Genomic DNA, 17,809 nt, shown 5'->3' on the forward strand with positions numbered 1-17,809 from the left:
CGTATAACTACTCGTGTAACTGTTTTTAAATAGGGAAAACGTTGATGTGTTTGGTCACTTCTAAATTCATTGCTGCTAGATACCATTGAATATACTGGGGTAAGCTAAGTGCTTTCAAAGTGTCACCGCGCGCTAGAGCGATTAAGTGCACGCACTGAGATGAGAGAGGTATGTATCAACTCGTCTTAGTTAAGGGAATAACATAGTTTAATATGAAAAAACGGTGGAGTATCCCTTTAAGAGCTCGCTCAAGTACTGCGGAGCTAAACCATTTAGTGCTTTGTAAGTAATTAGCAAGATTTAAAAATGTATGTGATGTTTAATAGGGAGCCAATGCAGAAATGGGCTAATATGGTCATACTTTCTGGTTCTGGTAAGAACTCGAGCTGCTGCGTTTTGGACCAACTGGAGTTTGTTTATTAAGCGTGCAGGGCAACCACCCAGTAGAGCATTACAATAATCTAGTTGAGGTCATGAACGCATCAACTTCCTTTTCTGCATTTGTCATTAAGAGCATATGTCGTAATTTTAGATTAGTGTTGTCAAAAGTATGGACTTTGGTACCAAGTCCTGAAATTTAAAAAATGTGATGATACCAGCATTTCCCTCTAGCATTTTGAGCTGATTCTTAAACACCTCTGATTGGCCATTGCGTTCACACCATTCTTCCTATGATCTCCCAAGGGTAGCATGCACAGAGTGAAAAGCAACGGTCCCATTACTGAGCCTTGTGGTACTCCATAATGAACTTGTGATCGATAAGACATCTCTTCATTTATTGCTAAAAACTAATAATGGTCAGATAAGTATGATTTAAACCATGCTAATGCAATTCCACTAATGCCATACATAATACATAATTTACAAGTCTATTCAAAAGAATGTTATGGTCTATAGTATCAATTGCAGCACTAAGATCCAGTAACACTAATAGAGAGATACAACCACGATCAGATTATGTATGTGTAACGGAGGCCAGATGGTATGAGCTGAGCAGGGAAACCTCACTCCCCTCAGCTCTGAGCTCCAATTTTGTTCATCTTGGACATGAATGATGATATTTTTAATGAAAACTGAGAGATTTCTGTCCCATGAAAAGGTTTTTATCATAATATATTGCAGCATCACCTCTTTTCTCACAGTGTCTGAAATGGTTTGAATAATGATTCAGTCTCTCTAAACCCTCCCTTCTGAGAGCCATTCACAATCCCTTTAACTGATTATCACATTACTTTGAACTGGGTGTACGTTTTCCCCCTGTCCAGACATGAACTCAGACTGAGTCAGGAGAAACGGAAACACTGCTGCTGATTGGATGCAGATTAAAGCTGCCTCTTTGACCTCACAGCTGGATAACAGGAACATAGTGCATAAATCATAATTGAGGGCTCCAATCACATTATTCACTTTCCTGATGTGACACTTTCTACAGAGCAGAGAAGCAATTAAAAGCATAAAGTGAAATTTAACTGTAAAGCATTCGAAGATTTAAAACCTACATTAATATTCAGAATGTATGCAGTTTACTTTCTATAAAGAGATAACCTCATATCAGAATTGAAGTCAACTCATTTTGGGCTCTTTTTGTGTGCTGGTTCTGATTCCAGCCGACAGACAATATGGGACAAACATGATTAATGGAAATAATGTCAGGAAAATGTTTTTAAGGTCAGCCTTCGTCAGACTAGGATTTCACATTTTAGAGTCTATAGACACATCTGACAAATATACACACGTTTATTTGACATAATGAATTTGGCTTAATTAATCAATAGTTGATGATGAGTAATGAAACCTAGCACCAAGACCATGTTTATGTGGTTCTGAATCAAGATTAAAGGCTTGTTCACACCAAGAACGATAAATTCAATGATAACGATAAATATATAGTTCTAGAAATCATTCAATATATAAGAGAATAACAGAGTCCACACCACAAATATAACAATAACGGCACAGAGAACGGACATCGTTGCAGCAGATGACAAAACTGCAGCAAGTGCTTATGATAAACAGAAATATATTGTCCGCTGGAGTGGATGCAAATATAGTTATTGTTATAGTTATCTTTACAGTTATAGTTCTTGGTGTGAACGGGCCTTCAGAATAAACAGAATGATATCGTCAGCTGATGTGGATGCTATAGTTATCATTCTTGGTGTGAATGGGCCTTAAGATTCCTGATATATCGTTATACCACTCGCTTGAATAGATGTTCAAGTGCTGAATTTGATTTAAAAATGAATGAGATCTGAAAAGCGACTACACTTCTGGATGAGGACATCAAGAAATTAGGGCTGTGAAATGATTAATCGTGATTAATCGCATCCAAAATAAAAGTTTGTGTTCACATAATATATGAGTGTGTACTGTGCATAATTATTTTGTATATATAAATACACACACACGCATGTATATATTTAAGAAATATTTGCTTAAATATACTGTATATATAATTTGTATTATATATAAATATAAATATTTTATGTATAAATAAATAAAAAATCTTAAATATATACATGCATGTGTATTTATATATACAAAACAATTATGCACAGTACACACACATATATTATGTGAACACAAACTTTTATTTTGGATGCGATTAATCGCGATTAATCGTTTCACAGCCCTACAAGAAATATATGGTAAAAGCCTTTTTGAAGAGCATGTTGTTTCAAATGTACATTTAATACACGAAACAGCATTCACAGCCTCATTTCACTTGGAAATGTGATGTATTTCCAAGTAATACATGATATTCAAGGGGGAAAAAAGAAAATTGAGAGTTGATTGCATTGTGAAAAGTGGGCATGCCATACAACAATGAACCACCAGTGCCACTATCTGGCTTTACAGTATTTAGAATCAAATCATTATGTTAAGTTTCAAGCAGCTCTCTGTTTAAATTTCTTAGAGGTGGGAGATGGTCAGAATCCTTACCACGATATATTAATTTTCAACCACAGTAAGGAACACCATCACGTTATAGTAATTAACGTTCTAATTGAAATTAAATACCCTATATTTTCCAACATTGTTGATTAAATGACTGCTCATTACATTTGGAAACAAAGTCAAACTCACATCAGGCTCTTTGACAACTGGCTATTTTTTACTCAAGACAACCAAATAGTTTCTTCATTGATGCTTTCTGACTCTCGCTTACAACAAAAACAGCCATTATCTAAATCCCGTAATTACTTTCTCCCGCCAGGTGACTGACCATCAGACTTTTCACCTGCGACATCTGATCATATTTTCATTAATACTTTTTTAGGCTTAATCTTGCTTTGAAAAAAAGAACAATATTTAAATCTCTTAATTGCCTTTAAACACTATACGACTGTATTCCGTGTGTGAGTTTGGTTGAAATGTGCTATATGAACAGAACGACAAATGACAACTGGTTGTCTGTCACACATCATTGTCATACGGCAATGAGGCCACGCTTTGCAGGTTATTCTTTTCTGTCAATTGCTAATGTTATGAACTGAAAATTACTGAAAATGAGTATGGAGGAGACTGGACACAACCATGTATCTGAAGGGGTTTAAAAAATAAATTTGAAAAACAATAAAATGCAAAGTCCTGAATTTTTTTTTAAATTGTTTAATGACTTATTAAGGTGTCAGGCATTACACAAGCCTACTGTGAGTAAGAAAAAGGAAGTGATAACATTTACCACAAAGCAGAAAGGACGTAATGATGTGTGCCAGAATATAACTCTATTCGCCATCATTTGATGAAGTAATGCTGCCATGACTTCTAGAAAATGTACACAAACGTGTCTTTTATTTGAAATGTGCTTTGTACTTTTTGCCAGGTTTTGTGGCTATGTAGCTTTGTTCAGGGAGGCATAAAATATCTGGTTAAATCCATCTGGTTGTCTGTAGTCAAAATGCAAAGCAAAAAAGTATTATTTTTTTCACAAACTTGATCTATGTAGTTTACAAGAAAAATGGGCCTATTAGAGTTTTGGAAATGCATTTAAGTAAGTCAGATTTTATTGCAAGCAATTTTTTTGTTGTTGTCATTCAAGACACGACATGACCGACTGTTAACAAATGCAAATCACAGTAGTGTTTAAAGCTGCGTATCTATATTCGCTCAAAGTGAGAGTTTTAAGACATATCATGTGCATAATGCAGTAATGCCTCTGGTGTCTAATGTGCCTCATGAGTTCAGCACAATGGCAAGATGTCAAAATTTCCAGTTTATTTTTTCTGTCCACACTGACAGCTTCTCTTTTATCTTCTGTTAAAGCTAAAGTCATTGCTATGGTGACAATTCTAGATATACTGGATATTGAGATATGCTGTCCAAACAACTGATCTGGGCTGCATTTCCCAAAGGCATAATAAGCCAACTATGGTCACAAGTTCTGTTGAATGTTGTTGTTAACCATAGTTGGCTTTGGGAAACGCACCCCAGATTTTATCAGTTGCAGAAGTGGATTGTCAGTGCTACAGATCAGATTTGAAAACCAAATCAGTATTGAATATGCAGAACCTGATTTCACCAAATGCAACATGTTCCTGGATCAACGTCTTTGTTGATCCTGGAACAACATTCCAATCAACCAATCAGATTTGAAGGACAGGTTTTTTATGTCAAGTTTAGGTTTACAACCAGGTGCTTCTACATTGGTGTTATTCACCTATCATTTCCCTCTGATTTTAGGGATCCGTTCAGATTAGGTTTAGGGCTAGGGATATGGTCAGGATTAAATTTCCGGACCGAAATGTTGTTCCAGGATCATATCAATATGTTGACCCAGGAACATGTCTAACTCGGCAAAATCAAGACTGCATTGAATGCATGTGCCTAACCTTTCAAGCCTAAACATTTGTAGTTAAAGAGGATGGGGTTGAAAATCACGCCATTATCCACCTTTCACTTTGCACAGAATAATCCACAGGTGCTACTTCTACTCCTTCCTTCTCTTACAAACATATGTAATCTCTCTCTTTATCCATCTCTCGCTCTTTCCCTCAATCAAACACTGGTACAGAAATAGCCCTAACGGTAGTGACAGCTGAGGTGTAAAATCTAAACTGTTGCTATGGAAAAGGGAAGAGAACATATTTTACTGCCATTATGCTACCAAATAAATGAGCATTCCATAGACTAGCATTTCCACAGGTTACTGTACCAGCAGTGCAGGTTACCATGTTAACAGAGCTTAATAGCACAGAAGGAGCTATAATTAGAGCTTGAGAGAGCAGAATTGTTTCAAAATTAGAGCTCTTGATTAAATGTGCAAAGTTGCTCTTGAAAGTGAAAAACACACATTTGAATAGCAAATGCGAACATCTGCAATGCTAATTAGCTGGTAGCCAAAATAAGGGAGAAATTACGTCAGTGGAAGGTTTTGTGTGTGTGTGTGTGTGTGTGTGTGTGTGTGCTTTGTTCACATCACACATCAAATTGTCCCTCTCTTTCTCTCCTCCAGGATTCTCCTGACAGTTGTGGTGATATTCCGAATCCTGATTGTGGCCATTGTTGGTGAAACAGTGTATGAGGATGAGCAGACCATGTTTATCTGCAACACCCTCCAACCTGGGTGCAACCAGGCCTGCTACGACAAGGCCTTCCCCATCTCCCACATCCGTTACTGGGTCTTCCAGATCATCCTTGTTTGCACACCCAGCTTGTGCTTCATCACCTATTCAGTGCACCAGTCGGCCAAACAGCGTGACCGTCGCTACTCTTTCCTCTACCCAATCATGGAGAAGGACTACAGTCGTGAGGGTACCCGCAAACTACGCAACATTAATGGTATTTTGGTGCAGCATTCTGACAGTGGTGGCGGAAAGGACGAAGCTGATTGCTTAGAGGTGAAGGAGATCCCAAATGCTCCAAGAGGCCTCCTGCATGGCAGGAGCTCCAAGGTACGCCGACAAGAGGGAATCTCTCGCTTTTACATAATCCAGGTGGTTTTCCGCAATGCACTTGAGATAGGCTTCTTGGCGGGGCAGTACTTTTTATATGGCTTCAGTGTTCCTGGCATTTTCGAGTGTGACCGCTACCCCTGCCTGAAGGAGGTGGAGTGCTACGTATCACGGCCCACTGAGAAGACGGTCTTCCTAGTGTTCATGTTTGCAGTGAGTGGGATCTGCGTCGTACTCAACCTCGCAGAGCTCAACCACCTCGGCTGGAGGAAAATCAAGGCTGCCATTCGAGGTGTGCAAGCCCGCAGGAAGTCCATCTGTGAGATCCGTAAAAAGGACATGGCCCACCTGTCACAACCGCCAAACCTGGGCAGGACCCAGTCCAGTGAGTCTGCCTATGTCTGATCTCCATTCATCCAAATATGGCGTCACAAGGAGTCGAGTGGAGAGTGGAATGATGAAATTACAAGGTGCTTATGGTACTTGTGCAAATGTTTATAATGGCGAAGAGGGAGTGGCTCCACATAGCCACACCCCTTTCCCACAAGCCACTCCCTCCCTGTTTATTGCGCATGACAATGTTTGAGGAAGTTTGCACAATGTAAGGCTTCTGGAACAGCACGTGAAGATGAGGCATGGAGGAATTTGAAAGTCTCAAACTGTGAACAAGCATCGGTGGAAGGGTGAAGAGCGTGAGGTATGATTCTAGGAGCTGATGGACATCAAACACAGAATGTTATGGAAACAAAAGAATCTGGGATTGTTTTCCCACTTTTCTCACTCTCAGATGTTGAGGAAAGAGGAATGACCAAGAAGGATATTTAACAGGAGAGCGTAGCATGACTATAACCTCCCACTTTTTCTCAACCGTTGTCACTGAGATGGTGCCAGAAGAGGAATACTGTTTAGGTTTGCTCTACTGGCAGTAAATCGGCCTAAAACAAACAACGGGTGAGATATAAACATTGTTACAGCAGTGGCACCTTCACTTTGATGTATGATTGAACAAACATTAGCATCGTTTTTGTAATCTCTCTCTGGTTGCCGTACAAGACTAGGAGATGATTATTACCTCTGCGCAAATTGTGCCCTTCCACAAAGACTCTTACGTGTTCCAGTCAAGTATTCCTCTCTCTTGTGGTGCATGAATGTGTGTTTATATGTATGTATGTGACCAAAGTTGAAAGAATTTAGAGACTGCAGATTCCTTTTTGTTCATTTTATGATTATACAGTTTTTTTTGTGTGTGAAAAGGTTGGTGCCATCAACTTAAATGACTGTTTTTTTCTTTTTCAGATCATTATTTAAAACATATAGTTAAAAGATTATTAAAAAGTTAGATTATTTATCTTTATTGGGAAACGGAGCCAACCCTGCTGAAAAGAATTTCCATGCTGGTGCAAGGCTGGTTTATGTTGATTATTGCTGGTGGAGCAGCATAGCCACGGTCTGTGTCTGAAATCGAATACTTCACCACTATATAGTATGCCAAAAACAGTATGCCAAAAGAGTAGTATGTATGATGAATGAAGTGTGCATTCGATGGACACTTTATCCTCCCAAGAGGCCACAGAAGATGATTTATGAATGGTAGTGAAGCGACGCAGGTCACGTGACAGTAACAACATGGCGGATGTAGCACGTCAGAATTTCATTCATACTACACACATTCATACTATATAGAACTTACTTTTTATCGGTCGCAAAGTAAATTCAAATTCAAATGTAGTACCTACTCACAGTATGCGATTTTAGATGCACCAATGCTGTTCACTGGAAAAGAAATATGCTTGGTAACCAGCATGGTCTTTCTAGTGAATGTGATTAACAAAGGAAATCTTGTTTGTTATGATAATGCTTGCTGGGGACACTCGTACAAATGATTGAAAAAAAAAATGTGTCCAGATGTTTCTATCAGATGATTTTATTATCAGAAAGCATAAAGGTATCTATCAAAGGCATGTTTACAAAGCTTTATCTATCAAATGACTTTTGAAAAGAAAATCGATGTTCAGTGTGTGTTATTAGGAAAAAGGAATAATTTACAGTGTTTTATTAGCTTTTTCTTCTTGTCACGTGTTTATCAGCATGCCTTTATTAGTGAGAAAAGACGAAGCGTAGAAAAAAATATATGTTTGCAATGCATTGCACTTTGTGGGATGGGAAGAGTGGATAAAAGGAGAAACTCACTGTGGGACGGACATTAGTGCTGAGAAAGTGAGCCTTTTGAATTGGTCCATCCTAAATGAGATCAACGATGAGTATGTGCGTGTATGTAGCTGTGATCCCCTGTGTGCCTTTGTTTACACAGTGTGGGATAAAGCAGGGTGTAACGTCTCTAACAAAAGACACAAATTACATTGAGTTGTCATTCAGCCAATATTAGCAGTAGCTTAGGCCCACTAAAGAAAGTACTTGTGCCTACACCGCCCTGACTAACCTCTGCACGTGCACATAAAAAACAGCCCAGTGTAGACAGAACACAGTCAACTAACACAGGCCAGCTCGCTGACATACCGCAGACGCAGAAAACATTGACAGAGAAGAGGCAGAGAGACAGAGAGGAAACTGCAGAGGCCCTTTAATAGCAACACAATGTATCCAGACTTAGGCATGTCTTATAGAAAAGTCTTTTACAAGAAAGTGTGTGTTTATGTTTAGCTGGACAGTTCAGCCACATTTCTGATTCAGGCCAGAAGTCAGCGTGAGTATGGATATTGTCGTTCACATCTAAATTGAATGAGAGGTATAAAATGGGTCACGTTTATGAGGCCTCGCATTTGTTTTACTGCGAATGTAAGCAACTCGTAAATGATCCGTAAACCCTCAGAAGCAAATGCAGACTTTTCTGTACATGCAACCCTGTTGCTTCCAAGATGAGAACCAGGATTTCTATGCTTACATTTACGCCCAGGGTGCAAAATTAACTCTCATTAAGCGGCAAATGCAATTGGCAAGTACACAAATGAAGCTGCTTGCCAGTTTATTAGGAACTGCAAAAGACTGCAATAATCTGAACCTCGATTAAGTGATGATGCAATTTAAAGACATACAAACTGTCTTTAAAAAAACTAAATCAAACAAACAACCCCGGCATTTGCCAGCATGACGAAAAGTTAATTTTGGATGCCGTGTATGCACTCTACAAATATATATTTTTTAAACAGTATTTTTGAAGCATACAACTAAATCTTTTTGAAAAGGGTTTGGAAAAAATGCCAGTGAAATATAAAAAGATGTATTCTCTGAAGTCTGCTTATCTTAACCAAATTCGGTTAGGTAAATTAATCTTGATTTAAGGAGGCTAATATGAAAAACAAGACAAAAATACTATTTAAGAACATTATTTTTGCAGTGCAAAAATAGGAAGAAACTCAATTTAATCAGAACAAAAACAAATAACACTGTGCAACGGCTGAACGAAAGGTTAAAGTTTGATTGTATCCTCTGCAGATTTAATAATCGGGACCAGTTTAACATGTAAATTATATAGTCATTATTGTGTGGGGTAAAAAGGAAATGCATCCCTTCTCTTGGGACCAAGCAGATCCTATATCTGTCTCTTTTTAGTACGCTGTACCTTCTCCTGAAAATCCCAGTTCTTTTATCCTGATCTAAGGTAGTATCTCTACCAAAATCATAACCTCTGTAACTATGCAGCGTCAAAGGGCATCTTTTACAAGCGTATTATTTTCAAGTGCAGTTCAGAGATTATGAAGATTGATTCCCCAAGTGAGAACTTCTTCATGTGCTTGCATTAATCCACTCTTCTCCTCAGTCTATTTTCAGAAATCCTATATCCAAGTTTAAATATTGGACGAAAAAAGAACAATGTCCAATTTTTGTTTCTTCTTTTTATTTATTCCAGCTTGTGAATTATGTTAATGTGTGTTACTCTTTTATACCGTGCTGTAATATGAGGGTTAACCGCAGGGGGTATTTAAAGACCAGAATTAGGATATGAAGTAAAAATGTGGCTTTACTTGCCAAAGTTATATGCAACTTCATAACTAATTGGGTTTCAGTGAATGGGTTGTTTACTGTAAAGCATGAATGACTGATATGGAAAGCATGTTTTTATTCTTCTTTTCCCTCTCTTTTTTATGAAACACAAAAGCAGGGACAAGTAAACAGCATGGTTAGATTAGAAAACTGGTTAAAGTGGCAAATTATTGAGGCTTTAATGGGCCAAAATTGAATCAAAAGACTGTAGCAGGTTTTTTACTGCAATCTTGTAACAAACGTATGCAACACTTCATTTTCAGCACAAACTTTTGACGTGAGGGAAGTATTTTTATGGTTACATGCACCCCGTAGTCACTGCCAGATGATTTTGTAGAAAATAACCATTTTCACTAACAAAAAGGTTTTATGGAGACATAATTGATATGTAAGTAACCAGCCTGCTGTTTAATTGACAATATGACGTTAATCTACTGCCAGTGAGATGAGGATATTAACTGCTGATATTTCAGTCATAAAGTCATAATGGCAATTAAACTCCCAGAAAAACACAGTGGACCAGTGCATGTGGGGGGAAAAATGTCTCAGGTGTCAGTTGTTTTTTTGGGGTTTTTTTTTTTTATGACCTTTTCAAATGACATGTTTTAAGTGTTTCTACAATTACTGTTTTGTGTATGGTATCTTTGCCAGTTGAAAGTTTGCCCATGTTTTATAGAGTTCTAAAACTAATTTGATACCAGTGAATATTTTACGAACATGTTTATCAGGATGTATACATTACAGGAAAATCTGAATAATGCTCAAATATCAAAATATGTTGATTCAGGAACGTGTCTTACTTGGCAAAATCATGGTGACCGAAGCAACTAACCCTGGTTGTAGGACTAAACTTCACATAAACTGTCAACTCAAATCTGGTTGATTTCAATGCTGTACTTGGTAAAATCACATTCACCCTACCGAGTGAAGTTCATTCCCGCTTAGCTCAGGAAAAAGAATCATTCTAATCCCATTCTAATCCATTTTGAATGATCATCAAATGTCCCAGAATGCTCTCCGAGCGACTGCCAGAAATCACGGCGCCCACAGTCACCAGAGCCCGTGTCCCAACCACACTTTTACCAACCCAGGTGTTGCTCTAAATCCCTGACTCATGACGAATCCCTCATTTCGGCATGGACAGTTAAATGAGATTATGCATTTTTAATCTGTTTTCCTTCTCTTAATAACCACTGTTGTATTCCCAAAAAGGCATCCTTTAGTTTTAACCCTCATATAGGGTCAGCTTTTCTGGCAACACTTTATTTTACAGTGTCCTTGTTACATATGTTACATGTACTTACCATAGTATTAACAGTAAATTATGCATAATTACATGCAATTTACCCTCAACCAAATCCTAATCCTACCCTAACCCTATAGTAAGTACATGTAGTTGCTTAATATTTCTCAGAACTTAAATATATAATTACACTGTAACAATGACACCTTAAAATAAAGTGTAACTGCTTTTCCTTTCTCTTTAAGTACAAAACTGGTGTAGGATGATAGTTAAGGGGAGCTTCAAGCGATTACAACTCCACGTGTGCCGCCAGGGCTGTTTGACACCCGCTGCACAAGCCGTACTAATCTCTCAGGAATAAGAAGAGTCGCGGCTCCTAATCACTGCTAGCTGCTTACATGGACGTATAAACACAGGATTAGCATTTGGCAAAGGCAAAAGGGCAGGCAAGTCATCCATCCCTCGTACCTGCACCATCACAGGACAAATCACATCAACACACACAGCTATAACTCAGGATCTGTGCAAAGGCACCAATCCTATAAGCAACGTTTATACACAGAGCAGCATGAGAAATCAGGGCCCCTTCGTCTAACAAGGGAACGATTATTACAGGACAACTTTTCAGTTTATTGCAAAGTGTGACATCAATGTAATTAGCCATATGAAACATGATAGACAAGTGACTTTACTTAGCTCTGCCCCCTTGGTTGCTTTAGCTCGACAAGCTTTACAGAGCGTCCCATGAATGAATTTGAATACTGAATATTTGTAATGAAGTTCAATCAAATGCTTTTTACTGTCAAACGAAAAGAGAAAAAACTCATTTCATAGTGATTACAATTGTGTCACTATAATGACTGCCCTATCAACAATGTTTTAGTCTATAATTTCTGTAAAATATTCACTTTATATTCGACTTAAACGAGCGAAAGCTTGTCTGATTATATGGCGGATTAGCCTGGGAAAACCCAGACAACTTCCGGCAAATTTAGATTTGCTCTGCTCGGTTACTACTGAGAATGGTCTGGTTTTAACCAGGCTAATGGCGGATGGCAACAGTTGCTAATTAAAGCAATGCTTAGTCAATTTAAAGGTCTTATCCTAACTCCTAAAAAATAGTTTGTTTTTTTCTCACATAAAGCAACAGTTCTTCAGTTATTAATAGACTCGAAAATGCAGAAATGCAGAAATGCAGATGTTAAACTTGTGATACCTTATGCCATATGGTAAAGGGTAACGGTGCCACCTGTAGCTGATCGTCCTTCTGAGATTACAATGTGCAACCCTTTAATCCTCCCTGAAATAAACAGTCTGATTACTTTAACTAATTAAAATGGGTTAGATCATGTGCACTGAAAAGGGTTTATTAATTAATTTTCATTTAAATCAGATTTCCTTTTCTTTTTTTGTCTTATTTTGTGTGTGGAAATGATAGGCAAAGGTCAACGCACAATTGTGTTCAACCCCGTGTGCAAAATGTGATGTTCCTGAAATATCAAATGGGTGCTGCTAAAATGCTTGAGTAATATAAATTTTACTGACAGCTGTACATCAATCGTTAAGTCTACAAATGGCACCATATCTCTCAGCCCTGTTTCGATCTCTTTCATAGTTGTTGCTGAATTAAATCCAAATGAACAATTCTTACTTGTTTCTAATTTCCACAAGGAAATCTGTTGTTTGAAACACAGATTTCTGTTTTGTAACTGACCTTATTTGAAGGTTTTCTTTCTATATGTTTCTGAATTGTGGATTGTGTACTTAATTAAACACCTTGAATGAACTCAATGATGTGTCCTTAAGTGTGCGTTTTTGTGTGTATGCTGTCAACTAAATTCAGATATTTTTGTGGATATTTTGTGCAGATTAAATAGTGTTTATATAAACAGCAGGATCACTTAATATAAAACTGGTTTTGTGAACACATACTGTGAACGATGTGAAAAGAAAAACATATTACCTCCTTTTCATTCCTGTCAAAAATTAAATAAGATTAAGATTACTGTTATAAACATGAACCTCGTCTGAAAGGCAAAGGGGGAGGTGTTGCTGTAATTTATTGTAATATTTTCAAAATTACTAAGAAGTCTAGTTTCAAATATAATTCTTTTGAAGTGTTGGTGCTTAATGTAGCAATATATAGTGTAAATGATAAATCACATTTGAGATTTGTGCTGGCTACTGTATACAGGCCACCAGGGCACCATAAAGACTTTATCAAAGAATTTGCTGACTTTCTATCAGAGTTAGTACTGGCTGCAGATAAAGTACTAATTGTTGGTGATTTTAATATACATGTAGATAATGAAAAAGATGCATTGGGATTGGCATTTAAAGACATTCTTAACTCTATTGGAGTTAGACAACACGTGTCAGGATCTACTCATTCTCATAATCATACTCTAGATCTAAAATTATCACATGGAATCAATGTTGATGCCGTTGAAATTCTGCAGCAGAGCGATGACATCTCAGATCATTATCTAGTCTTGTGTAAACTTCATTTAGCCAAGGCTGCAAAGCCGACTCCGTGTTACAAATATGTGAGACCTATCACTTCTGCCACTAAAGATTGCTTTATTAATAATCTTCCTGATCAGTTTCATCATCTTAGCATCCCGGATAGCTTAGAAGAACTAGATATTGCGACAGAAACTTTTAACTCTCTCTTTTCCAGCACTTTAGACACAGTTGCTCCTTTGCGCTTAAAGAAGATTAAAGAAAATAGTCCAACGCCGTGGTACAACGAGCACACTCAGGCCCTTAAGAGAGCAGCCAGAAAAAGGGAGCGCAACTGGAAGAAAACAAAACTAGAGGTATTTCGCGTTTCATGGAAGGAGAGCTCGATTGCTTACAGAGAGGCCTTAAAAGCTGCTAGATCTGCTGATTTTTCAAACCTATTAGAAGAAAATAAACAAAATCCTGGGTATTTATTTGAAACAGTGGCTAAACTAACGAAAAATAAATCTTCAACCCCAGACGTTTCCAAGCAACACAGCAGTAATGACTTTATGAACTTCTTCACTTATAAGATTGATAATATCAGGGAGAAAATAATAACTATGCAACCATCTACTACAGTATCGCATCAGGCAGTGCATTGTAGTCTCCCTAAGGAAAAAAATTATTAATTCATTGCTATAAGAGAGGAAGAATTTTATAAACTCGTTAAATCATCTAAATCGACAACATGTATGTTAGACCCTATTCAGACTAAGCTACTGAAAGAGATGCTTCCAGAGGTCATAGATCCTCTTCTTAATATCATTAATTCATCTTTGTCTCTAGGATGCGTACCAAAAACTTTTAAGCTGGCTATGATTAAACCGCTTGTTAAAAAAATGCAACTTGATCGTACAGAATTAGTCAATTACAGGCCGATCTCGAATCTACCTTTTCTGTCAAAGATACTAGAAAAGGCAGTATCTTCACAACTATGATCCTTTTTAGAAAGAAATGATATCTGCGAGGATTTCCAGTCAGGATTTAGACCGTACCATAGTACTGAGACAGCTCTCATTAGAGTTACAAATGATTAGCTCCTATCATTCGATCGTGGTAGTGTCTCTCTATTAGTGTTACTCGATCTTAGTGCTGCATTTGACACTATTGACCACAACATTCTTTTAAATAGATTCGAAAATTATTTGAAAATTGGCATTAGTGGAATTGCATTAGCATGGTTTAAATCATACTTATCTGACCGTTATCAGTTTGTAGCAGAAAATGAAGAGATGTCTCATCGATCACAAGTTCAGTATGGCGTACCACAAGGCTCAGTACTAGGACCGTTGCTGTTCACTCTGTACATGCTACCATTAGGAGATATCATTAGAAAGCATGGCATCAGTTTTCACTGTTATGCTGATGATACTCAGCTCTATATTTCTTCACACCCTGTCGAAACTTACCAATTCACAAAATTAACGGAATGCATAGCTAATATAAAAATTTGGATGACTAGTAATTTCCTACTACTTGATTCTGAAAAAACAGAGATTCTAATTATTGGACAAAAAACTTCCTCACATAATAACCTAGAATACTGTCTAACACTTGATGGCTGCTCTGTTGTTTGCTCTTTGATACCAATCTTTCATTTCGAAAGTCACGTGTCCAGTATCTGTAAAACTGCATTTTTCCATCTTAAAAATATATCTAAATTACGCCATATGCTCTCATTGACAAATGCGGAACAATTAGTTCATGCGTTCATGACATCAAGGCTAGATTATTGTAATGCTCTACTGGGTGGTTGCCCTGCACGCTTAATAAACAAATTACAGCTAGTTCAAAACGCAGCAGCTCGAGTTCTTACCAGAACCAGGAAGTATGACCATATTAGCCCGGTTCTGTCAACACTGCATTGGCTCCCTATTAAACATCGTATACATTTTAAAATATTACTGATTACTTACGAAGCACTAAATGGTTTAGCTCTGCAGTACTTGAGCGAGCTCTTAACGCATTATAGTCCTTCACGTCTATTGCGATCTCAAAATTCCGGCCAGTTGATAATACCTAGAATATCAAAATCGACTGCTGGCGGTAGATCCTTTTCCTATTTAGCACTAAAACTTTGGAACAGTCTTCCTACCATTGTCCGGGAAGCAGACACACTCTGTCAGTTCAAAGCTAGACTAAAACACATCTCTTTGACCTAGCATTCACATAATACATTATAGACTTCTATAATTCAATGTTAGGCTGCATAGATTAGGTCAGCCGGAACCGGGAACACTTCTCATAAATCCTGATGTACCCGTTACATCATAAGAAGAATGGCGTCTACGCTAATATTAGTCTCTCTGTTTATCCCGATGTTTACTGCAGTCCGCCGGATCCGGGCCGTATCCAGATCTGATGAAGGACCTGGACGCGACGACAACGCAGCCCTGAAGTGTCCACTAGTCTCTCCCCATGTCGTGTTAGCGGCCCCTAAGTTAATAACTAATGATCGTTGCGACAGATGTGAATCAATCAAAACTAACTTTAGCTGGACAATAACTTTATTCTAGAGCTGCTATTCATTTCCTATTATCAATGTAAAGACGCTTTGGAACAATCTACATTGTTAAAAGCGCTATATAAATGAAGATGACTTGACTTGACTTGACTTGATGTGTGAGAACCAATAAGGTTCATTCTCGTGTTACAGGATAAAATCTTACAGGTTTGGAACGGAGAGTAATTAATGACAAATTTTACATTTCTGGCTGAACTATCCCTTTAAATAAATATGACATTTAGAGTAAATTAACACCAGAGCAATTCTTTACATGATGTTTTATTACCAAAGTTCGGGAGGAACACGCTCAAATTGTCTATCCAATCAGTACAAGAGGAGGCCTATATATATATATATATATATATATATATATATATATATATATATATATATATATATATATATATATATATATATATAATCTGATTATTTGTAAGTGTGGCCTCGTGACCTGAATAGATGGACTTCGCAGAAGAAAACTAATTGGGATTTATTCATGATACACAAGCAGGATAAATTCCTGCGTGTAAACAGTTCATGAAATAATTTTTATGTAAATTAATTCCAATAAATTCAGTTTCTGTTCCACATTTCCTTTTCAAGGAATTTATGAACTCTACTTTTAACTGTATGACCCCAGAACTATTCAGGAAAGGTAAGATTGAATACTTGTTAATTTAACAGTTGGCCCCAGACTATGTGAAAATCTGTCACGTAAAATGTGGACGAAATTCTGCACTCATTCCAGGTCACTTATCAAATATGAAAATTTGTTTTGTTTGTTTGTTTTTTAAACTCTTTGTACAAAAGGTCAGATTTCACAGAAGATGCCCTTTGAAACATCCTCAATATACCAGGATAACAAGGATCATCAGGTTTAGCACTAATGTGTGGAGTCCATGCCAGTTCAAGTGCTGCTGTGAGAAAAAAGCACAAATGACAAAAAAAAATGCAAAATAGAAGCATTTTCACAAGTGGTTTCAGACTTTTGAATCTAACTGCATGTTGTTTATATTAAATCAGCCCTGCGCTAAATTGCACAGTAACCTAATCACATATTAGTCATTGTAACTACTATATTAGCTGAAAAAGATGCCATTTCGAATGGCTTAATGGCTGCATTAATGAGTCAGTGCAGTTCCTAGATCAACAAAAAACACAACAGCTTCTTAATAGCAGTGGTCATAGCAGGAATATGGTAATTATAACAGAAAGGCTAATGAACTGTCATGAATTAAAGATTTAAACTGCAGGAACATTTTCTTCTAAATGTGTTTTTTTATTTGAAGCATAATGCATCATATACGAGTCATGGATTTGTGCACGTGTGACATTAGATAGTGTCTATTTTCATTTATTGTACACATCTATGTGTGTGTGTCATGTCAAGCCCCTCTACTGTCCGCAGTCACGTGGTTGCGAGTTGGGATTGAGGGCCTGTTGCCACGGCAATAAGCCAGGCAGTAATATCTCTAAGCGCTACAGGGATTATTGTGCGGACAGATGGGTGAGAGAGCGTCACTTCCTAAGAGACGAGCAGAGATCACGGCAAGCTCCGCCCACATGCTATATGTCATAATCGTTAGCATCACCACCCGCATTCATCATCTGATCTCCCACAGTGAAAGTAAATGTCACTGTAATCACCTTTGATCAACG

At 37.5% G+C, this 17,809-nt stretch overlaps 1 protein-coding gene across 1 annotated transcript in view; it reads left to right on the top strand.

Annotated features, from left to right (window-relative positions):
• The window catches only part of gjd1b (gap junction protein delta 1b), a 35,017-nt gene extending 22,087 nt beyond the window's left edge, over nt 1–12,930 (top strand). Inside the window, exon 2 of the mRNA XM_084125780.1 lies at nt 5,456–12,930. Within this exon, the coding sequence (XP_083981906.1) occupies nt 5,456–6,299 (844 nt within the window). The 3' untranslated portion in view covers nt 6,300–12,930. The remainder of the gene's footprint in view (nt 1–5,455) is intronic.
• Nucleotides 12,931–17,809: the final 4,879 nt, after the last annotated feature.

The sequence above is a fragment of the Abramis brama genome (assembly GCF_963993115.1).
Source record: "Abramis brama genome assembly, chromosome: 10".
Classification (NCBI taxonomy): domain Eukaryota; kingdom Metazoa; phylum Chordata; class Actinopteri; order Cypriniformes; family Leuciscidae; genus Abramis; species Abramis brama.